Raw genomic sequence first — 24,040 nt, forward strand, 5'->3', positions numbered from 1 at the left:
GAGATAGCAGATTGATTAATATTATGTATATCAGCCATAAAGACAACACTCAAGCCTACATTTAAGAATACATATTTTCCCTGTTCTGAACATACAGTAGGGCCTGGCACTCGCCTCTCAACAACCAGCCTGTATAGATGTACTATTGTAAAGTGGTTGTTCCACTGGATATCATAAGGTGCACCAATTTGTAAGTCGCTCTGGATAAGAGCGTCTGCTAAATGACGTAAATGTAAATGTGTACCGGTAGCAACTGTCCTCTTCATTCTGCAAAGGAGAGTGCGCAATACTTCTCTTTTTAATGTCAAAACAAGGTGAGTAATCTAAATAAAATGCCCTTTGATGTATGATTCCTGACAGCAAAAAGCACATCTCCTCAAAAATACAATCAAATTCCAAGCAGTGACAGAATTAACAATTTACAGTACGAGGCTCAACTCTTGTTACAGGCCTCTAATACAAAGGGCCTGTTTTACTTTACATTTCCAAAAAACAACAAATGATCCACCAAAAGACACTACAACATATGAATAGCAAATGACACTCCAATATCCTCAACAAACAGCCTCAGCTGCTGCATGAGTTCGCTCGTGTGTCCGCAGAAGATGCAATCTGTTGTAAGCCTTCCCACATTCAGTACACACGTATGGCTTCTCTCCCGTGTGGCTGAGCATGTGTCTCTTCAGTGGAGTGGTGCTGTTATAGCGATTTCCACACACGCTGCAGGAGTAGGGCTTCTCTCCTGTGTGTATCCGCTGATGTACTGTAAGATAGCAGGACTGGGTAAAACTTTTCCCACACTGCGCACATTTGAATGGTCGTTCTCCAGTGTGGTAACGCTGATGTTTCACCACTTCGGAGTAAGTTAAGAAACTTTTACCGCACTGAGAGCACATATGTGGCCTCTCCCCTGTATGCATGCGATTATGCCTGGTCAGATCAGTCGACTTGGAAAATCTCTTCCCACACTGGGAGCAGGGGAAAGGACGCTCCCCTGTATGAGTCTGTAAGTGTTTCTTTAAAAAACGATTGGCCTTGAAAGTCTTTCCACACTCGAGACAAGGGAAGGGTCTCTCCTCTGAGTGACACTGAAGGTGTTTTGACAATTCACCAGAGGACAGAAAGCTTTTTCCACAGTCAGGGCAAAGAAATGGTCTCTCTCCTGTGTGAATTCTCTCATGTCTAGTCAAGATCTGTAGTTGTGTGAATCTCTTTGGACAATGAGAGCACTGGTAAGGCCGCTCACCTGTATGAGTTCTCTGGTGTTTGATCAAGTTCGATAGCCTTGAGAAACTTTTAGGACAATGGGAACACAGAAATGAACCCTCTTCCTTATGAGCATTCAAGTAGTGTTGCCTAAGACAAACTAGCTGTGTGAAGTTAATTTTGCACATTGAACACTGGAATGGTCGAGCGCCGTTGTGCATTTGCATGTGTTTTGTGAGGGCATCAGAGTTTTGACATTTCTTCAAACACTGGTTGCACTGCAGAGTGTCACCACCGGAGTGAATCAGCTGGTGTCGCTTCATTTGGGATATCTGACTGAAAGACATGTCACATTCTGGACATTTGTGTTGACCCTCTTCGCTGGGACACTGCTCACTCTCAAGGCCTGCTGGGAGGGTTAACTTGATCCCAACGTCATCATCAGAGACTGGCGACTCTGCTAAATGAGCCACACTGCAGTGTGTCTTGAGATCTTCCGCCCGATCGAAGCCCTCTCCACACGCGCAGCACTGGAACGGCCTTGACCCTAGGCCCTTTCGCTGGTGTCTTTTCAAGTCGAAGGAGTACTGGAAAGTCTTCTCACATTGGGTGCACCTGTAAGGCCGCTCCCCAGTGTGGGATCTCTGGTGTCTCCTCATATCTGTCGCTCGAGAGAAGGTCTTTCCACACACAGAGCATGTTTTGGAGCGTGATGCATGCCTGCCAGACTTCCCCAGCGTGTGGGGAATGTCTGAGAGACATGGCTTCAGAGGGGTGCTGCTGGAAGACCCTGGAGGGGTTTCTGTTTCATTTTCTCCAGCAGCAAGTATCCTTCTGTACTCCTCTGGGTGAAGCTCTTTAAGGTGTTGCCGGAGGGTCACCTCGTCGGCATGGTTAAAAGAGCACTGAGAGCAGGCGAAGACAAGAGAGGGAGCCTCCACCGTCCCACCTGCAGGGGAACAGAGAAAGGAGCATACTGTATATTTAGAAAGTTATAAAAAATTATAATCCAACTTATTCTGAACCAGGCATCTGGACCATATTCAACATTGCCAAATCTATTCAATTAAAATTAAACTTTCAGAGAATTCTAACGATATCTAGTGTACCTACAGTGCCATAGAAACCTTGTGTTGATATAACATTGCAAACCTTTATTTCCATTCATTGTGGAGCTGTCAGAAGTGGCGCCGAGGTCTTCAGAGTCTTCCCTAAAGATAGCGATAAAGCACAATTGATGTCCAATGACACTGGATTGATTTTATTTGACAGTTTAACAAAGCCATACAAACATTTTAAAAACGTGACAGGGATAACACAATGAATTCAATTACGCATTTCCATTGTGGTCCTTTTAAAGTAAATGGTGAAATTGCTTTAAAACCTTAAGTCCCCTCCCACCCCTCATTCTTACCTTGGGTCTGGAGGCAGGTATAAAGGGACGCCCCAGGTCCCATTAGCCTCCTCCTTCAATGCCTTGAGCTGCCCTCCATTGGGTCCTTTTGATCCCACTGTCTTCATCCGGAGCCTTGTGTTTCTTCTCAATGGTTGAGAGGGGGAGGACATTTGGAGAGGCAGACCACTGACGTCCAGTCTCTGGAACCCTAATGTGGGTTTTTGGTGCAGACAGGATGTGACCAGTTCAGGCTGGTTCATTACTTCTTGTGGCGTACATTGGGAACTTCCTTGATGCGTGTCAGTTTGGGGGACATAACCAGCTTCATTTCTCTCCTGCTCAATCCCCTCCTCTGTGACCCCCTTTTCTCCATGTAGGTTCTCATTGTGGGTGGACGGTCTGTCAATTGTATTCTCTGCACATATAGGCCCAACTAACTCCTGATGTTCAACATGCTCCACCTCCTCATAAATAATTTCCACCTCTCTATTTATTGACTCCAGATCCACACACACATCCCCCACCTCTGCACAGAAAACGTCTTCCTCTGTGTTCATGTCACTGGTTTCCTCTGAAACAAGCTCAGCATCTCCGTTAGGATGCCCCACTTCCTCAAACATAACCTCCACTTCTCCCTCTTGACGGTCTTCCTCGCTTTGCATGGCTACCATCTCCCGCTCTTCCCCATTCAATTCAACCTGACTGTCTCTTTGGTTCTGTGACTCAGTCTTCTCTATACTAAACTCCCTTTCCTCACTGGTGTATGTACTGGTCCCCAGCTCCACTTCTGCATACTCCGTCACTACTACAGACTCAGTTTCCATCGCTTCACCATATAAGGCTGGGTCCATACAGCCATCCATCAACTCTGATTGGATCTCTGTTTCTGTCTTTCTAGTGGCCGTCACCACTACCGGAGTGAGAGACAGAGAGGAGAAGATGCAGTCGCCAGCAGAGGAGGAAGAAGTTGCTGATTGAGAGGTAGAAGGAGACAATTACAGTGAGATGTTATTTATTTTAATAAACTGCTGGGATGATATGAATAAAGGGGGAATATTACAATCCTAAAAGCATTTCCTTGAATCATTCAAATGTAACAATTTGCATACCACCTTTACTAATTCTGGATTTATTTATTTTTTAAGAGGTTTACCATTGGTGTCCAAATGTCCTAGTTCTCTATGATGTTGCAGTAGAGTCTTCAACTGTAGAGGTTGAGATAGAGAGTTGACACACTCTTCCAAGACAGAGGGTGCAGCATTGAGCCAAGACACTGTCTACGAGATGGGGAGCACACATTAATATATGTATCAATCGGTCCAGTTGTTCTTCAATAAAATTTTCTAAATGCCCATTATCTTAAATAAAATGCTCCAAGATGTCTCATGTCTAATACATATACAGAGAAACCAATGTAACGTTTTGTGAAGAGTGCTGCACATGAGATGTGTCAGCATGTTAATTCATCGTGGGCATTATGACATGAAAGAAAGATGCAGACATTCAAATAAGCCAACTTTATTCACAAGCTCATGCTTGATAACGACGGTCCGAGGAGTGGTCTAATGACGAGGTTCTGCATGAGTACATGAGTACCTGTTTGAGGTCTGGTACTGGAAGGAGCTGCTCCAGCCTGGAGAGAAACTCCCACATTAATCCTTGCAGGGCAGAGTCATACTTGGGTCCATAGTCTACAGGAAACACTTCCTAATGGGAGAGATGAAAAAGACAGGGGGATCAATTATTTGGCTGGCTACTTTTCACATATAATTTTTCTTTCAAAGATTAAATGTAGCCTAAGAACATGAAGCGATAGGTTTATCATCACAAAAACATTGAAAAATTGAAAATGTAGCCTAGATATTACTGGTTTCATCTGTTTTGAAATACCAATGTTGACGGACCATATAAATGTTCAAACTTTGGTGTTTAACAAACTGAACCAACAAAACCATATACTGACCTGGAAGAAATGTTCTCTCTCAACTGGGTCTTGGATAAGAGTTTGTACCAGTGCAAGGAAATTTGATTTAGAGGCTTCCGCTTCTGCGCAACAAAACTGGGGAAATAACCTCTTGAATAAATGTACTGTAATTCTGACAAGATCGAGTGAGAGAACATCATTACAGAGGATTGAGGAATATCTTAAGACTCACGTCTGTATCCCCCGGATGTGATCTTGCAGCGTGGATCCTGTCCAGATGGCTCTGAAGTCCTGCTGTCTGCTCCGTGCGGCACAACTCCAAAACCAACTGGGAAAAAAACATAGATTATTCCTACAAGAACACTGTTGGGTAAACAACTTGGCCTAACCTTTCTCTTCAAATATTCCATTCCCTGTTGCTTCATGACTAAAATATTATTCCTTACAACTCATTACTAAATTAACCATGTTCTTTTCAAGTCACAGGACAAATCTGGATATATAGATTTTGTGTTATCATTCCTGGTCCTTTTGGACCGTGAAAGATGTGTGGGCGCTATGACATCTGGTAATGACATCAGAGTCAAAGTTACTGCAAATAATCACCTCTCTCTCACCTTTGCTCGTAAGCCCAACATGAGCTGGGTTCTCTGTCTGAAACTGAGCAGCTCTGGAACCATCTCTGTAACAAATGTCACAAACTCTTCCAGCTTCCCGTAGTCCATTATATCCCCTCGTTGGGCCACTTGCCACATCGCTGCAGAAAACAGCCGCAGCGGTGGGATGAACAGGCGCAGGGCAGGTAGAGGAAAAGATAACCCTATGAATGGACATATCGCAGGCAGTAAGCAGCTGCACTGACTGGGCCAAACAAGAGCACACAAATAGCTAGGCTATGACTAGAAGAGTAAAACATTGCTATACTAGCTATAGCTAACTACGCATTGCATTTTAAGTAGACTATGTATGAATGCAGATCGCATAAAAGCGATCATAAACGGAAATAAGCATTGATTCCATACATAGTTACACCATAAGTACCTAGCTACAGGGCTACGATTGGAAAGTTGGCTTGCTAGCTGGAACCCCTGCCTGCTGTTTCTGTCTGGTGAAAGCTTCCAATCAGTTCCCTGCGACAACTATCAACTTACCCGTATTCACCACCGGCTCCATTAAGTTCCGATAATCCATTATTATCAGTCACAGGGACGTCCTAAACTAAACCCAAGCAATCATTTAGTCACTTGGCTGAAATATCTGTTCACCTGGAAGTTATTATTTTTTTTCTTCTCATTTTGCAGGAAGTCACTTAAAAAAAAACAATAGTTCCGGTTTATATTCGCCTTCAGAATAAAAGTTACGATCATGGGAAACGCTATATCACAGATAGAACAATGAGACCGGTATTTCACTGGATGTATAAATATGAAGCATCCGCTTGGCGTTTCCACTCGGAAGCCCACTGGCGGGCAATGGGAGAAGATGGAACGAGATGGATTTTGGCCTACATTCTGCACATTTTCTCATTAATGAAACATTTGATCTCAATACAGTTCTGCTCCCAAAACTAAAATATGTTATCAATAGAGTGGACTAAGTATTGTCAAAGTTTTTTTAATCGCGTTGTTTAGGAGTGAAAACTCGAATTGAGTTATTGCACACGTGCATTTCAGAGTAGGCGTTACCTAACGGATATATGCAGAAGTTTGCTAGAACGGGCCAATAGGATCTCGCCATCTCGTGCTTGGCTCTGCCCACCTCCTTGCTTGTTCTTCTTACTATGACTCATCTGTTCCCATTGGAAACTACAGGCTGTGGTCTATCTTGGTTTAGTTATACAAATCTGGCTATATCGTCTCTAGTAATCAGTGAATCATCTCACAGATGCTAATATAATGCAATAAACTCCTCTGATGTTGCCAAAAAAGTCAATTTAATTCAAATGACAAAAAATAATAATCTACAGCACGTTTCATACAATATTAAAATAATGGTTAATAAAATGAATGTAACCATAAAAATAATGAGTGTATTCTCAATGAAAAAAAAACAATACTTGAAGTATTGGACTGGATATACCCACTATGATATGTAGTTAAAGGAACATTCCACCCAAAAACGATCTTAAAAAAAAAAGGTAATTAGTCTATTGATGATGTTTCGCTTGTCAGGAATCAAGTTTTCAAGATATGTAACTTTTGGAAAGTATTCAGAGCCCTTGACTTTTTCCACATTTTATGTTACAACCTACACACAATACTGAAGGGTACGTATGCAACCCCGGTTACGTGAGCTATTTGGATCACTCCAATATATTGGTATCACTCCACGGCAGAGGGATACATATGATGTGAGGATTAACAGATTTACTCCAGTGTACACCTGTGTCACGGCTGGGGTCCGCCCATATATATAGACCCCATGGCCGCAACATGCGTTCTCTAGTAGAGAATCTCTACATCATTTTTGAGGCACCTCTAGCACCGTAGAGGATTGGAGTGATCCAAATAGCTCACATACCCGTGGTTACATACATAACCTTTGTTATATTTCACTATATTGGACCACTCCAATATTTTGGTATACCCGTACCAGACTAGTCGGTGCTAGAGGAACCTGACCAGCCAGCGGCGAAGTCCCAGTGCGGGACCGAGACGCAGGGGCTGTCAATGTGGAAGGGGAGGCGACGCCCAGGACTGCTGAACCAAGGGAGGGAGGTGCCTAATTTACCTGATAGTACCTAGCAAAAATTGCAAGTGAACAAAGCAGACAAAGAGCTGGTCTGTTCTAACTGACCGTGTCTGCTCCACATAGGCAGCCAGTGCCCTCACAGGGCTAAACATGCTGGAGGGAGGCCCAGAATCCCCCGCCACTGCCGGGGGGTCATAAGCAGACAGGATAAAAGAACCTTCGGGAGGAATGAAGGGTTGGGGCAGAGAGATGTACTCCTCCCCCGGGGTCCATCCGGTAGCACACAGAACTTACTGAAAGAGCATGGAGCTCACCCACCCTCTTCATGGAAGTAATCGCTACCAAGAAGCCACCTTCATAGAGAGGTGTTTCAGGGAGGCAGACTCCAACAATTCGAAAGGAAGATCTGGATGTGTGCCAAGACCACATCCAGACCCCAGCTCGCCATTAAGCGGGTCCTAGCTGGACGCAGGCGACGAACCCCCTTCATAAACCTGGAGACCAAGGGATGGCACCCCACTGGCCTGTCCATCCACCCCACATGGCAGGCAGATATAGCGGCCAAATACCCTCTTAGTATAGAAGCTGTCAAGCCCTCATCCAAATGAGACTGCAGGTATTGGAGGACATACTGCACCCCGCATGACGACTCGGGCACGACCTCAACAACAGTGCACCAAGAGCAGAACAACCGCCAGTGCAACTGGTATGCCACGGTTGTAGCCGGTGCCCTTGCGTTCTGCATGGTGTTCATTACACCCTCCTGTAGTCCTAACATGGACCATTGGTGCCGTTCAGTGGCCAAGCCCACAGACTGCGGTGCGGCCTCGGATACCACAGAGTTCCCCCGGCCTGAGACAGCAGGTCCGGTCTCAGGGGAAGTTGCCAAGGTGTCCCAGACAACAGCGACAGGAGAAGGCTGAACCAGGGTCGTCTGGGCCAGTACGGGGCCACCAGAAGCAGACGATGCTCTGCCAATCTAGTCCTGTCCAGCACAGCCTGGATCAGGGGAAAAGGGGGGAATGCGTAAAGCTCCAGCCCTGGCCAATAGTGAGCCAGAGCATCCAAGCCCAGAGGCCCTGGTGGCTCCGACATGGAGTACCACTGGGGGCAGTGAGCATTGTCCAGAGAGGCAAACAGGTTCACATGCACCCTCCCGAACTTGTCCCACAGGTGCTGCACCTCCCTTGAGAGCATATCCGCTGCCCCAGTCAGAATGCCAGGTACGTGTGCTGCGCGTAGAGACGCTAGACGTCCCTGAGCCCAGAGAAGGAGCTCCCGTGCCATAAGATGGAGGCGGTGTGACCTCAGTCCACCCTGATGGTTGATGTAAGCCACCACTGTGGTGTTGTCCGTTCTCACCAGGACATTTCTTTCCTTCAGATGTGGAAGGAAAGACTGCAGGGCCAGCAGTGCAGCTCGGAGCTCTAGTATATTGATGTGCCTGCCGCTCCAAGGGGGTAGCCAACAGCTGCTGGCCGACCTGCCCTTGGTCACACTCCAGGAGAACTGGGAGGCGTCTGTGCTGACCAGCTCCCAGCGGCACATCCTCAGCATCTCCACCCCACCTGAGAGAAAGGAGTGACAGCGCCACCTCAATGCCATGAGGCACTGTGCGGTCACCCGCAGCTGGTGGTGACGGTGGCGCTTCGGGTGCAGCCGGTGGGAGTTGAACCACCGTTGAAGAGGCCGGAGATGGAGCAGGCCCAGGGGAATCAACAACGAGGACGCTGTCAGCAAGCCCAACAGGTGTTGGCAGGTTAGGATGAATACCATCCGCCCCTGCCGAAAGTGGTCGATAAGATAAGATCGCCTGAACCCTTCAAGTGGGCAGGCGTGCTTTCATGAGGACTGAGTCTCCATGCCAATGAAGGCCACCCTCTGGGTTGGCGTCAGGCGACTCTTGCCGTTTACAGTAATGCCCAGCCCCCCGATGTGGGTCAGGAGCATGTCTCGGTCTGACAGGACCTGGGTCCTGGTTGGGGCACAAATCAGCCAATCGTCCAGGTAATTGAGGCTCAACAACCCTCGGGACGTGAGAGGTGCCAGGACAGCGTCCATGCGCTTTGTGAAAGTACGGGGTGCCAAGGAGAGGCCAAAGGGAAGAACCATGAATTCATAAGCCCTCCCTTCGAAAGCGAATAGGAGGTACTGCCAATGAGCTACTGCCAATGAGCTACTGCCAAGGAGCTGGGTAAACAGGAACATGGAAATACACATTCCTCAGGTCCAGCATCACAAACCACTGGTCCCTGGACACGGCCTGCAACACGCGGACTGGGGACAGCATGTGAAACCTCAGTAGCTTTAAGTACCCATTGAGGTTGCGGAGGTCCAGAATCGGTCTAAACCCTCTTGACTCTTTTTGGTTATTTTTGGTTCTGAACTCTTGATCCTGCGGATGGCACCCTTGTCCAGGAGTGAGGAGATCTCCAGTCGCAGGGTTATCTTCAGGGGGGGGGGTCGGCCACTGTGGTGACAAGAAGGCCCCTGAAGGACGGGGAATTGGAGTTGGTACCCTTCGAGCATTGTGGACAAAACACCCATAGGGACTCCACACACTCCTCCCACTTTGCCCTTTGAGACCAGGCTGGGGAAGGGTGTGTCAGCGGTCCTGCCAGGGCCCGCCTTTCCTCTGGCGCCTGGGTCCACCAGGCACATCCCTATGGCGGTGACGGTTGACAGGTTGTTGTTCCACCGCACACTGTGCCCCTCCCCGCTGTCGTTCCTCAGCACGAGGCGATGGGGCAGGAGAGGGACCCCACCGTCATTCTGGTGCAGGTGGAGGCAACGGTCCGTCTGCCTTGGACCCGGGGCCTGAGGAGGCGGCATGAACCATCTCAGGGTCTCCCGGTCCATACGAACCTTATCGGTCTGCTCCAGAATGTCATTAACCCCTGTGCCAAAGGTCAGCCCTGGGGTGATGGGGAGAGTGACAAATGTGCTCTGGACAGCAGCGGGATTGGGCCAGCCAGAGATGGCGCCGGGAGGTACACACCTGTACCATGGCCCGTCCGTTGGAGCGGGCCACATCCCTCTGGAGCAGGCAAAGCAGGCGAGCTTTCCGGAGGAGCTCCTCTGTACCCCCCTGCAGCCGGGGATACAGAGTCTGCAGGTAGGCCTGCAGCAGCATGGCTGCATTGGTAAGGTGGCCAAGACAGCAGAGGGACCCATATGTGGCTTTCAAGCCCACATCAAAGACTCTGGGGGGGGTCCCGGCTTCAGTTGCCGGTTCTGCTCTATTATCTCCCGGTCCGGGAGGACCATGGCAGCGATCATGGTGTCCGGTACTCCCGGAGGCCGAGTGACTCTGCGCCCGCCACATAACTCCATGGTCCAGTCTCTGCTCTGAGTCAGAAGCCCCATCGGCCGGCTTCTGATGACCTGTCAGCCTGGTAGCCCCGCTCACGGTGGTGAACAGTGCCAGCATCGTCCCCCAGGAACAGCCCATCACTGACCAAAGGGGAACAGCTGTGGTTGCCATCGAAGCTATTGACCTCTTGACGCAGGGCATGCGCCATCTGTTCAAGGTGGTCCCAGCGGTCCCGACTCCTGCCCCCGTCCAGGACTGGCAGAAGATGGGCTCTGCCTGCGGTGGCTCCAGCCATGCTTCCTGGGAGGGGTACTGGGCCCAGTAGAGGGACTAACAGCTCGCTGGCGCACCACTCCTGAGGGAGGGAGCTCGTCCCCAGCCTGAGCCCAAGCCTGGCCGACTCACTCATGCATGGCCTACAATCGCACCAGGCACAGGCGTTCTGAGAACACCACACAGAACAGGCATCCAGTAGGGTGCTCCACCGCCCTCTCCACGTGGCTCAAACCCAGGCAGTGCATACCGAGGAATGCAGATCTCCAGGGGGATGCCACCATCACACCTGTCAAAGGGAAGCCATAAACTCAGCCAAGCCAGCAAGGCCACGGAGCAGGGGTCCGACGCCCTGGGAGAACTTATGTCGTGACCCGCTTGGAGGAATAGGAACCCGGTGAGGGATAAATTACTCAGTACCTCTGCAAAACGGGGAAGACCCGTGAGGGAAAAACAGGCAGACAAAAAACAACAACCAGGTAATGGATTTGATTTATATGTTGTTGTTTTTTACACCAACTGCAATATTACCTAGCTGGTTTAATATCTAAGCAGTAAAAACAGCACCATATGATGAAGTAACGCCGCTAAAGAACTCCAAAGTTAATGTCTCAACGTAGTGGAAGCCCACCACGATACGCTTACATTCTGCAGGGGAAAGAATAAAAAAAAAAAACTTGTAGTGTAATTAGCAGAGAACCCGCTAAAGCAATTCACAACACAAAGAACAAGCCAGTCGGCAAGTTGTGTAAGGTAAATACAGTTTGTGGCAGCAAGAGCCAGCAATATATTAAAGGATGCACACAGAGTCGTAGTGTAACACTAACGAAACACAAGCACGACAAACCACAGGCGGAAGATACAGATCAACCGAGCGCAGCGAGTGGAGCACTCAAGAGGGGCTGGCCATTTGGCCAGCTGCAAACAGCCAGTGAGCCAAAAGGCACCTAAATGACTCTCAGACCATGAGAAACAAGATTCTCTGGTCTGATGAAACCAAGATTGAACTCTTTGGCTTGAATCCCAAGCGTCACGTTTGGAAGAAAACTGGCACCATCCCTACGGTGAAGCATGGTGGCAGCATGTTTTTCAGCGGCAGGGACTGGGAGACTAGTCAGGATCAAGAAAAATATGATTAGAGCAAAGTACAGAGAGATCCTTGATGAAAACCTGCTCCAGAGCACTCAGGACCTCAAACTGGGAAAAGGTTCAACTTCCAATAGGACAACGACCCTAAGCACACAGCAAGACAACGCAGGAGTGGCTTCGGGACAAGTTTCTGAAAGTCCTTGAGTGGTCCAGCCAGAACCCAGACTTGAACCCGACACATCATCTCTGGAGAGTCCTGAAAATAGCTGTGCAGCGATGCTCCCCATTCAACCTGACAGAGCTTGAGATGATCTGCAGAGAAGAATGGGAGAAAGTCCCCAAATACAGGCGTGCCAAGCTTGTAGCATCATACCCAAGAAGACTCAAGGCTGTAATCACTGCTAAAGGTGCTTCAACAAAGTACTGAGTTAAGGGTCTGAATACTTATGGAAGTGTGATCAGTTTTTAATTTTTTAAATTTTTTTATAAATTTGCAAATATTTCTAAAAACCTGTTTTTGCTTTGTCATTATGGGGTATTGTGTTTAGATTGAGGGGGAAAAAACCAAATGTATCAATTTTAGAATAAGGCTGTAATGTAACATGTCAAGGGGTCTGAATACTTTTTGAATGCACTGTACGTCAACAATGGACTAATGAAACAAATACCAAAATATGTTTTTGGGTGGATTTGTCCATTAAGTAAAATCAATTGCCCATTGGTCATTTAGATTTTCTCTCCAAATGACTTACTATCAATACTTGCAGCCGACTCTACATGACATTTTAGATAATCTATTCAAAATATCCACTTAACTATCAGACGGACCAAGTTATTAAATCTATCCAAAATAAAAATCTAAAAGAACATTCAACAACTGATATGCAAATGTACAACAATAACTCAATTTTCATTGAGGGAGTGAGTGAGTTGGTGAGCCTTGAGGCATCGAATTTGGGTGAACGATTCCCCACATTCCCCACACACATGCTTCTCTATATGGGTTTTCTGGTGCCTTTTCATATGATGAGAAAATCTGAAACGTTTGTCACAAACGCTGCATGAAAATGGCTTCTCTCCTGTGTGAAGTCGTTGGTGTGATTTCAGGTAACCTGACTGAATGAAGGACTTTCCACAGTCTTGGCATTTGTATGGTCGCTCACCAGTATGGTATCTTTCATGCAACCTCCTTTCATTTGCTGTGATGAAAGTTTTCACACAATAGGAGCATGGAAATGGTCTTTCTCCTGTGTGAGTGAGTTCATGTCTTTTCAATGACACTGCTTTGTAAAACTGCTTTCCACACACTGTACAGGTAAATCTCACCCCCTCATGAACTTGCTCAATATGTGTATTTAGCTGAATCTTTGTCCGATAAGTCATGTCACACTGCGAACAAGAAAAAGGTTTCTCCTCTGAGTGAGTCCCCATATGCACCGACAGTTCAGAAGCGGCCCGGTAGCTCTTTCCACACTGCCAGCACAGGAACGGCTTTTCTCCTGTGTGCTTCCTACTGTGTATTGTTAGAGAATTGGCTGTTCGGAATTTTTCTGGACAAACAGAGCACTGGTACAGGTACTCTCCTGAATGAACCCTCTCATGGATGACAAGGTACGATAACTGAGTGAAGGTTTTCTCACATTGAGAGCAGGGGTATGGTCCTGTGAATTTATGTTGATGCAGATAGTGTTCTCTCAGACGCCCCAACAGGGTAAAGGTCTTCTCACACATGGTACACTGGATTTCCTTGGTGCATCAGCTTGTGTCTGTCAAAGGCAATGGAGTTTGGGAGGACCCTTCCACAATCAGAGCAATAGAATGGATTGTGAATTCGTTTGTGTGTTCTTAGGGAGGATGAGCCTTTGAATTCCTTATCGCATTCATCACATTTGAATACCACCTTTCTTTCTTCCTCCTTGCATTCTGCCCTTGTGTCATCAGTGGCTAGCAGTTCACCAGCCTCCTCTGGAGTAGCATCCTCTTGTTGCTGGTCCACCAACTTAGATGCTTCTTCTTGGTTCACCTTCAGACAGATATCCCTCTGGTGTTTCTTTAAACCATGCATGTACTTGAAGCGCTGCTCACAATTGCCACATTGATAAGGACGCTCCTCTGAATGGGATCTCATATGAATAGCCATTCCTGAAGCACGGTTAAAAATCTTCCCACACACAGTGCATGGTTTGGGTTCTTTGAGAGTCGGCACTGAAGTAGCAGCCATGATAAGGGTCCCAGTGTCGTTTTCCTTGGTAGTGAGAGGGCTGCTGCAACCTTCGGTTTTAACTTCCGCTTGTTGCTGGTCCACACTCTGACCCAAGTCTTCTAGGATGCCCTCGTGGCCAAGGATTTCCTGATGTTTCTTCAAGGTATCTTTGTACTTAAAACTTCTCTCACAAATAGCACAGTGAAAGGGACGTGCCTTTGAGTGAGATTTCAAGTGCCTTTCCATGTCTGAGGTACGAGTCAAAATCCTACCACAGACACAACAGGTTTTTGAGTCGGACAGCCCTTTGTGAGATGGTTGCGGGTTTTCATCAGTGCCAATAGACCCAGTGCTACCCATTGATTCGGATTCATCTTTCTCTGGCTGCGGTTTCCCGTTCTGTTGTGACAAGTTTGGACCAACCTGACCTAAATCTTCCTGGTTCACTTTCTTACACAAATCTCTCTGGTGCCTCTTCAAATCATATGAATACTTGAATCTCTTATCACAATTTACACACCAAAATGGATGCTCTTTTGAGTGGGATCTCATGTGCCTTGCCATGTCTGAAGTACGAGTGAAAAACCTCCGACACAAAGAGCATGTTTTGGTGTCCAGAGCTCTTTTCTGTGTTAGCCCTGATGGAGAGAGCGTCTTAAGGGGTGATGTGTTCGGAGATTTGGTAGTTGAGGGTTGTGGGATCTCTTCTATATTTTCCCCATCAACCAAAGTTGAGAGGTTCTTTTCACAAACTCCCTGCTGGTGTCTCTTCAGATTATAAAGATCCTTGAAGCCTATTGCACATTTGAGGCACTTAAACCTATGATCATGATCTTGAGTGTGGCTTCGCTGGTGCCTTCTAAAGGACGTGGCTCGAGCAAAAGTCCTCCCACAGTCTGGGCATGTCTTACTGAATGGGCCCCTTTTGCATGACTTCCTCAGGGAGGTGTGCACCTTGGAGGAGGATGGCTGTTGGATTGCATGGCCGGAAGAATCCGTTTTACATGTTTTTTGAACTTTTGACCATATTTTCTTAATCTGCAGCCTTTTGCTTTGTTTTGAGGTTTGAACATGAATTCCGGTGACAGCTTGATTGTCCGTTGCCCCACTTACAGGCTTCCTATTCATAGCATGCTCCTTCTCAGTAAATGCGTCTCTTTGATCCTCATCTGGTGCAAGTAGTCTTCCATTTTTCTCCATTGTACCCTCCACCAACCCTTTTCCTTCCACTCTAGCCAAATATTCTGATTGCGAATCTACTTCTGTGGCAGTCACCACACGTACATGTGGAGGGAGAGACAGAGAGGAGAGGATGTAGTCACCAAAGGACGATGGAGTTTCTTTTTGTGCAAGAGGGAGACAAAAGACAGGTTAAACTGAATTAATATATTTTCTGCAACAGTGTTTGACCAACTTCATACATGTCAATTACTTTTCCACAATCTTATATAATTGTTATTTATTTATTTAATTTCAGTTTCATATTCCATTTGGTGCCCAACCCATGACTTACAAGACACTATTCATCAAGCACTTGTGCAAAAAAAAACACAAAAACAAAATTACATTTTACACTTTAGATGCACAATTCATATTTGCATCATGTACAACTAGCTTATACTTCAAATATTTGCAATTATGGCACAACCAATCCAAGCAACAACAAAAAAAACTGTTTTATTGTCACATACACCAGATACAGTGCCTTGCGAAAGTATTCAGCCCCCTTGAACTTTGACCTTTTGCCACATTTCAGGCTTCAAAATATAAAGATATAAAACTGTAATTTTTTTTGAAGAATTAACAACAAGTGGTACACAATTATGAAGTGGAACGACATTTATTGGATATTTCAAACTTTTTTAACAAATAAAAAACTGAAAAATTGGCCGTGCAAAATTATTCAGCCCCTTTACTTTCAGTGCAGCAAACTCTCTCCAGAAGTTCAGTGAGGATCTCTGAATGATCCAATGTTGACCTAAATGACTAATGATGATAAATAGAATCCACCTGTGTGTAATCAAGTCTCCGTATAAATGCACCTGCTCTGTGATAGTCTCAGAGGTCCGTTTAAAGCGCAGAGAGCATCATGAAGAACAAGGAACACACCAGGCAGGTCCGAGATACTGTTGTGGAGAAGTTTAAAGCCGGATTTGGATACAAAAAGATTTCCCAAGCTTTAAACATCCCAAGGAGCACTGTGCAAGCGATAATATTGAAATGGAAGGAGTATCAGACCACTGCAAATCTACGAAGACCCGGCCGTCCCTCTAAACTTTCAGCTCATACAAGGAGAAGACTGATCAGAGATGCAGCCAAGAGGCCCATGATTACTCTGGATGAACTGCAGAGATCTACAGCTGAGGTGGGAGACTCTGTCCATAGGACAACAATCAGTCGTATACTGCACAAATCTGGCCTTTATAGAAGAGTGGCAAGAAGAAAGCCATTTCTTAAAGATATCCATAAAAAGTGTTGTTTAAAGTTTGCCACTAGCCACCTGGGAGACACACCAAACATGTGGAAGAAGGTGCTCTGGTCAGATGAAACCAAAATCGAACTTTTTGGCAACAATGCAAAACGTTATGTTTGGCGTAAAAGCAACACAGCTCATCACCCTGAACACACCATCCCCATTGTCAAACATGGTGGTGGCAGCATCATGGTTTGGGCCTGCTTTTCTTCAGCAGGGGCAGGGAAGATGGTTAAAATTGATGGGAAGATGGATGGAGCCAAATACAGGACCATTCTGGAAGAAAACCTGATGGAGTCTGCAAAAGACCTGAGACTGGGACGGAGATTTGTCTTCCAACAAGACAATAATCCAAAACATAAAGCAAAATCTACAATGGAATGGTTCACAAATAAACATATCCAGGTGTTAGAATGGCCAAGTCAAAGTCCAGACCTGAATCCAATCGAGAACCTGTGGAAAGAACTGAAAACTGCTGTTCAAACGCTCTCCATCCAACCTCACTGAGCTCGAGCTGTTTTGCAAGGAGGAATGGGCAAAAATTTCAGTCTCTCGATGTGCAAAACTGATAGAGACATACCCCAAGAGACTTACAGCTGTAATCGCAGCAAAAGGTGGCGCTACAAAGTATTAACTTAAGGGGGCTGAATAATTTTGCACGCCCAATTTTTCAGTTTTTTATTTGTTAAAAAAGTTTGAAATATCCAATAAATTTCGTTCCACTTCATGATTGTGTCCCACTTGTTGTTGATTCTTCACAAAAAAATTACAATTTTATATCTTTATGTTTGAAGCCTGAAATGTGGCAAAAGGTCGAAAAGTTCAAGGGGGCCGAATACTTTCGCAAGGCACTGTAGGTGCAGTGAAATGTGTTGTTTTACATGGTCAGCCATAGTAATACGGCGCCCCTGGAGCAAATTAGGGTTGAGTGCCTTGTTCAAGTGCAAAGACAGATTTTCACCTTGTTGGCTCAGATATTCGAACCAGCAACCTCTTGGTTACTGGCCCAACGCTCTAACCGCTAGGCTACCTGCTATGGATCTATGGATCCTCTGAGTCTGTATGATACTCACCGATGAAGTCCAAATGTCCATGTTTTCTGTGGTACTGGAGCAGGGTCCTCAATTGTATGGGGTCAGGTACAAATTGTAAACATTTCTCCAGGGCAGAGGGGACAGCATTTAACAAGGAGGCAGTCTTGAGAGAGAGGAACACGTTTAAAATCATTAACCCACTACAAACTCATGTCCGACTCACAGTTTATTAAACATGAAAATATCATTGATTCTTGCTTGGTATTCTTGACTTCTAATTTCCCAAGCTAATTAGATAAAGGTGTTATTCATTCTTATTACCTGTTCAAGGTCTGGTATGGGAAGTAACTTCTCAAATCTGGAAAGGAATTCTAACATCAGCATCTGTATTGCAGTGTCATACTTGGGCCCAAATTCCACAGGGAACACGTCCTAGGAGAGAATAAATTAATGTAATAATGAATGTCAATAATTAGCCTAGTATTTGCCTTTTGTAACCTAGACCAGCAAACTTTTTGGCTCAAGGGCCACATCGGGGTTTCAAAATTCCGAGGGGCGCACAGCTTTTGTTTGTCAAGATAAGGGCAGTTATCTGAAATGATTTAGGTCCATTATTATTTCTACATACTTTCTATTTGGTTTTATATGTTAAAGTGTAGCCTGGAGTTATTTTTCTATCCAAAATAATCATGGGACTGGATAGGGAAGTCAAGCAGAAAGAGGTGGTCACTTTCCTACCATATAAGAGCAAAACAAACCTGGTAAAAGTTCTCCCTTTCACTTGGGTCTTTCAGCAGAGATTCAACCAGCTCCACAAACTTTGATTCAGATAATTCCACCTCTGCATCACTTGACTGCAACAAAACACGCACAACAATTAAATAATCACATTTTACAACTCAATGACAGAATATTTTGAGTGACATTGGTCTTTGCTCCCTCCCAGAAAGATACTCACCTCTGCTTCCCCAGTTGATATGAGGCTTCGGATCCTGTCCAGGTGTTGCTGAATGTCTTGGTCTGCTGTCTGCTCAGTACGACACACCTCCAGAACCATCTAAAATTACAGATGACCAGTCAGGAGTAGAACAAAGCTCAACCACACACTTCGTAGGCATTACTCTGTTCTCATTTGGAGATAAATGATAGATAGTTAAGGGCCAACGGCAGTATTTGAGAAACCAGTGTCAGGGTCATTATCTCAATCAATGTTTAACAGCTGTCTGTTTTAGGATAGAGTCAACAATATTGTTGTCAGAGAGTAACCTCACATGATCTTGTTGCATGTTTATTTTCCCCATTCTGAACCCAATCTCTTACCCTTGCTCGAAGCCCCAGAATGAGTTGGGCCCTCTGACTGCAACTCAAAAGCTCTGGCACAATGTCGGTCACCGTGGTGACAAACTCCTCCAGCATCCCATAATCTTGAACATCTCCTCGCTGAACCACTTGCCACATGGCTGCAGAGACAAGCCGCAGTGGTGGAATGAAGAGACGCAGAGAGGGAAGAAGAAGAGGGGGACCTAAAAATAAGGATATGAGCCACAATAATGATTTTAATAATACTGAACTGATATTGAAAGTTAGAGCTGGTTTAAAAACCTTTAAAATATTTCCTCAAGGTTCCAATGGAATTGCCCCAAACGTGGAAACTGCATTCATACAAATGTATCAAGCGCACCAGATTAGTTCCAAATATTGAGGTCCCTATCTAGCAACTCATTTAGTTAAATGGAAAAAAACATAACATGCTTGCCAAGGTAATTGTAACATCTAAATAGGCTATCCCTTACAAAACATAACAGTGGATGATTCAGAAGTACCAGTCCTCCCGCTTCTAGCATACTAAAAAGATCGAGACAGACGGACATTTAGCGAGGATACGCCATGTTGAACATCAAGCACACCAAGTTTAGTAAAACAAAATCCGCAATACCATTTTCGCTGGGATTTTGATATTGCATCTCGTCCTCATACAAACGTAGTCACGCACGAAGCTTGGAAATTAGCTAAGTGTTTGTTATAAAGATGGTTTCCAAAGTTAAAAGGCTTACAACAGTTTTAAAACCTAACCGTCGGTAGCACTGAGTGTGACACTGAACGTAGTCCGTTCAATTTCCGGTTGCGTTTACACCCTCCAGAATAAAAGTCCTCCTGAATTGAGTTAAAATTCGGAATAGATTTTTTAAGAAAGTCATCTTTGTCAGCAAGTTCGGTTATTGACTTGGTGTGCCAACTAAAAATAATTCTTACAATAGTTAGCAATCCCCTTGTATAATCATAAAACATATTTAGAAACTCACCTGCAACTGCGTAAATCCCAGAGTCTGGCATGGCTCAATAATGTGTCCCTGAATGTGAGGGTCAACAATGTGCAACAAGAAAACACAGCCTAAAAAGATTACTTTGAAACAATGTACAGTACACCATAAACAATGTGGGTCACATTATGTGCATTGAAATCAAGATTGCCCTCTTTCTCCATCTCCTCATGTGTAACCTACTAGATGGATTTACCCCTGTAATGCTCCTTCCACAAACAGCAATCTGGAAAAAAGCCCACACCATAATCAATGACCATTCCCATATTCTCTACACCCCCTGGGATGTGCTTGCTTCCCTTAAAAGCAGTGTTATGTGGGCTTGTATGAGTGTTAAGGCTGAAGCAATCACCTGCAGACTAAAATTTGAGGAGTGAAGTCAGGGGAGGTGAATCTGCTACAGTTTAAAGTCTGACATTGATGTGGTTTTCTAACAGAAAGGCTCAGTGCAACATGGCAGTGTTGTCATTGTTTATAAAAGTTATTCTTTGTAATGTCGAGATAAACATGTCTCCAACCCCCATATCACACACTGAAAATATGTGTGTACATTGTACTATCATGTTGTAGGCCCTCATTGTAAATAAGAATTTGTTCTTAACTGACTTGCCTAGTTAATTAAAGGTAAAATTAAATGTTTAAAAAAAATTGGGGAGAGAGCCTGAAATATCCCATTCATTTGTACATATCCACTGTATATGTTTACCTTTGATGATGTTAAATGGCATTATGCTTATCTTTGTAATTCCGATAATAACTATTTTATTAACATTATTATTCTCTTGGCCAAATAATATATTCACACATGTAAATGGGGTAGGACAATTCCTTATTTAACTTGTGAAACTTAAAAAGTTTGAAAAATTATTAGACGTCATGTCTCTGAATGTCTGTTAATGTCTCATAGCCTTATTTTTTTATTTTATTTTATTGTATACACAGGAATGTCCCTGTATTGATGTGTAATATTGCTATTATTGTTGCAATAAAAAAATGTAATTTATTATTGTTGCAATAAAATAATTATAATTATATCCACGCGGCTAAATTGCTACCTGTTAGTCTTTGGTTCCGTTCGCATCCGTCAAACAAAAACACTCTAATGACCGGTTGACAATTCCCTTACAAAAATGTACCATGCTAGTACTATGGTACTTTCATTCATACCATGGTACTACTATGGTACTTTCACTTAAACCATGGTATTGTCTGAATTATGGAAATGTACCATGGTTTTAGCCTTGAAGTATGATGGTACTACCACGGTACTGACATTATACCTAAATACTACCATGGTATTGTCTCATTTATACCATGGTATAGATGTGGATCATGGAAATACCATGGTGTTAAACGGCATTATACATTCTACTATGGTAATGCACAATTATGATGAATGGTACCAAAAATGATATATGGTACTATCTTTATTAAGTGTGCGTTACCATGGTACAATGGCTATATAATGCATAAATAAATAAACCCCCCAATGTGAAAAGAGGTTGGTTGGCATATTGATGAATTGATATACCAGTATGGGCAAGTTTCTGATAGTCAGAGGCAGGCTACTTGTTGGTCCTAGTTATCTGAAACATCAAAGAAAAAGGAAAATAGTTGCTATGAAAAAAGGGGTAATACTTTTTGTTTTAATAGTACCGTATTTTGCTCATGTTTGGGTTCCCTGTGTTTCCAACCTGAAATGTGGGAGAAAGTGAGATATATGGTAGATCTTTGGCATTGTGTAATAATTTAGTATTTATAGTCAAGGGGCGTTGTGCTCGTTTCAGCCCGCAGAGGGAGCCGCTCGCTCTAGCGGTTGCTTCACGCGCTCTCTTACAGCGGCTCTCGCGCTAGCCTGCCTGGTCAGTTAGTCAATTCAAGACAATTGATGAGGCACCAGATAAAGGAAATATTTTAAACGTTATCATCATGGTGAGCGAGTTGTAAACCATAGGATAGGAAACACCAAGTTAAACGGAGTGTAGTTATATAATTGTTGTTAATTTTATGTTTTGATAGTTTAATTAATTTATAAAAACCCGTTAACATAGAAGTCGGCTAAAGTTCGCTCCAGTCAAGCTAGCCTGTCGTAGTCATGGCGACAGGATCAACGAACGTTCTTGCGGAGTGTAACAAAGTGAAACATTGTAAATGGCTGTTTTAGGGATATGTTGAGAATCTATTAAATAATATAATTAATACCTTTAAAAAATATATTTTTAGTATGTTGGCTATTTAGAATTGTATAAGAGTAGCCAATTCAGTTGAATGAGAGAGCAAACTGAAAAATGTATTGAAGAGAGAAGTTAACTTACCAGATGTACTATTTTAAATAGTTTCCGACTCCTGTCATTCTTTTCACCATACTCTATCCAGCTCCCAAGGTTTAAGAGGGTACACTACTAGACCATGTGTGTTGTGGTTTTTCACAATGAGCTAAAGGGGTTTAAGAGGGTACTAGGTTTATGCTTAGCCATTTCAGAGCTTCTATAGTAGTCAATGTTGCATTATGCGAGTATCATAAATTACTTCGATTTTGGCCACTTTACCCGGAAAACGGTGGTGCACAAACCATCATAATTCACTGTAAACAACTACCATGCTTTTGTTTTACAACATGCTACTAGTACAAAACCATGGTATTTTTTGAATTGTACTACCATTTTTCATTTTTCTTCCATGGTAGCTAGTATTTTTATATCACGTTTTTTTAGCAGGAAAATACCATGGTACCGGTGGGAAAAACCTGATAGTATTTTTTTTAAGGACATTAGAGCCTCCCACAACGCAGGCGATGGCTGCAAATTGCAGCTGGTGAGGAGCAACTGCAGAAAATTGAAGTCGACCAGTCGAAATTTCGTGACTTTTGATCACATGGTTGTAGCAAAGTTCATGCAGTCCACATGTAGACGCATGTCGGAAAATGTTTATCCCCACAATGCAACACAGTTTGAAAGGTTGGTCACTGATTTAACAAACGTGATCCACTCGAGCATTCATGGTGTTGCATTTGTTTGAGTATGTCATTTGTGCTGTTCGTGTATGCTGTCATGTTGCTGACTCTCACGTGCCCAAAGTAATTGATTGCCCTGCGGAGACAGTTATAGTGGTTTAAAGAAGGCCTGAGTAAGGCCAACATGTCACAAATATTCCAACCTTGGATGAATTATTTCTCGATTAAGCTTTTGGATAAAAATGTAAAATAGCCAATATGCCCGAAAAAACACCCTTCCTCCAAAAGGACCTTTCTATGGATTAGCCTACCTTCCAGTTAAATCAAACGTCATTAATAATTTTGTTCCAGTGTCACTGGGACATTTGAGGACCAGTGATGTTGACCTGAATGATACAAATATGACTGATACTGTTGGCATGTGGACTAATATGTTGTTGAGTTGTGTTCTTACACTGGTACAGTCATGCCCTATGAGAGATGTATGACTGCGCATGTGCGAAAATAAATAAAGTGCATTTTCCCCCGTTCTGGTTAAAACACCAATGATGAACATGTGTGTTTATTCCTCCGTTAAGTAAACCGGTATTCCTGTCCTGAAGATGTCAGCACCAACAGATACAAAATTCAACCAATGCTTGCAGAAATGTATGAAGTGAATCTGTGCAAGATATGAATGTGAATACACACGTTTTTAAATCAGACATTTTCATGTCCTTTATTATTGCTATTGTCAGAAAATGCAATGTGTAGTTATTTGAGAATAACAGTTTACATTACAATTTGGCTATTGAAATTATATAGGGAATTATGAAAAAAATATGAAATGAACAACAAACAAAAAACTATTAAAAGCAGAAGGTGTTAATATACACATACATACACACACACACACACACACACACACAAAACAAGAACTCAAATGCCAGAGTGGTAATGCTTTTGACTCCGGTCCACATATACCTGCCTGGTGACGAGGGTTCAAACTCCTTCTCTGCCCTTCTGTCTGTGCCCCTACTTTCCCTGCTGTACTGTCTTAAAATTAATAACAATACAAAGGAACATGAGTTCCAAAAAAACCTTCCATTTTAATTCACGGGGTGAGTGCATAGGTGTTCAGTCAGGCGCTTTTTTTGAGCGAAAGCTAACCCACATTCTCCACAC

At 44.2% G+C, this 24,040-nt stretch overlaps 1 protein-coding gene across 3 annotated transcripts; it reads right to left on the bottom strand.

Annotated features, from left to right (window-relative positions):
- Nucleotides 1-275: 275 nt before the first annotated feature.
- LOC106576583 (zinc finger protein 135) lies at nucleotides 276-19,717 on the bottom strand. Of its 3 annotated transcripts, XM_014153813.2 has the most exons (14): nucleotides 19,539-19,717; nucleotides 18,923-19,125; nucleotides 18,561-18,659; nucleotides 18,361-18,456; nucleotides 17,924-18,034; nucleotides 17,642-17,765; nucleotides 5,144-5,346; nucleotides 4,759-4,854; nucleotides 4,566-4,661; nucleotides 4,199-4,309; nucleotides 3,756-3,879; nucleotides 2,621-3,572; nucleotides 2,359-2,417; nucleotides 276-2,155 (listed from the first exon to the last, which is right to left on the bottom strand). In XM_014153813.2, exons 1-14 carry the CDS (start codon nucleotides 19,564-19,566, stop codon nucleotides 555-557), a joined length of 3,903 nt encoding a protein of 1,300 aa, XP_014009288.2. In that variant the 5' UTR covers nucleotides 19,567-19,717; the 3' UTR covers nucleotides 276-554. The 3 variants fall into 3 exon arrangements, with proteins under 3 accessions (XP_014009288.2, XP_045556081.1, XP_014009289.2); XM_045700125.1 differs by lacking the exon at nucleotides 4,566-4,661; XM_014153814.2 differs by lacking the exons at nucleotides 17,642-17,765; nucleotides 17,924-18,034; nucleotides 18,361-18,456; ... (1 more) ...; nucleotides 18,923-19,125; nucleotides 19,539-19,717 and adding an exon at nucleotides 5,678-5,838.
- Between the last annotated feature and the right edge of the window lie 4,323 nt (nucleotides 19,718-24,040).

The sequence above is a fragment of the Salmo salar genome, chromosome ssa17, assembly GCF_905237065.1.
Source record: "Salmo salar chromosome ssa17, Ssal_v3.1, whole genome shotgun sequence".
Classification (NCBI taxonomy): domain Eukaryota; kingdom Metazoa; phylum Chordata; class Actinopteri; order Salmoniformes; family Salmonidae; genus Salmo; species Salmo salar.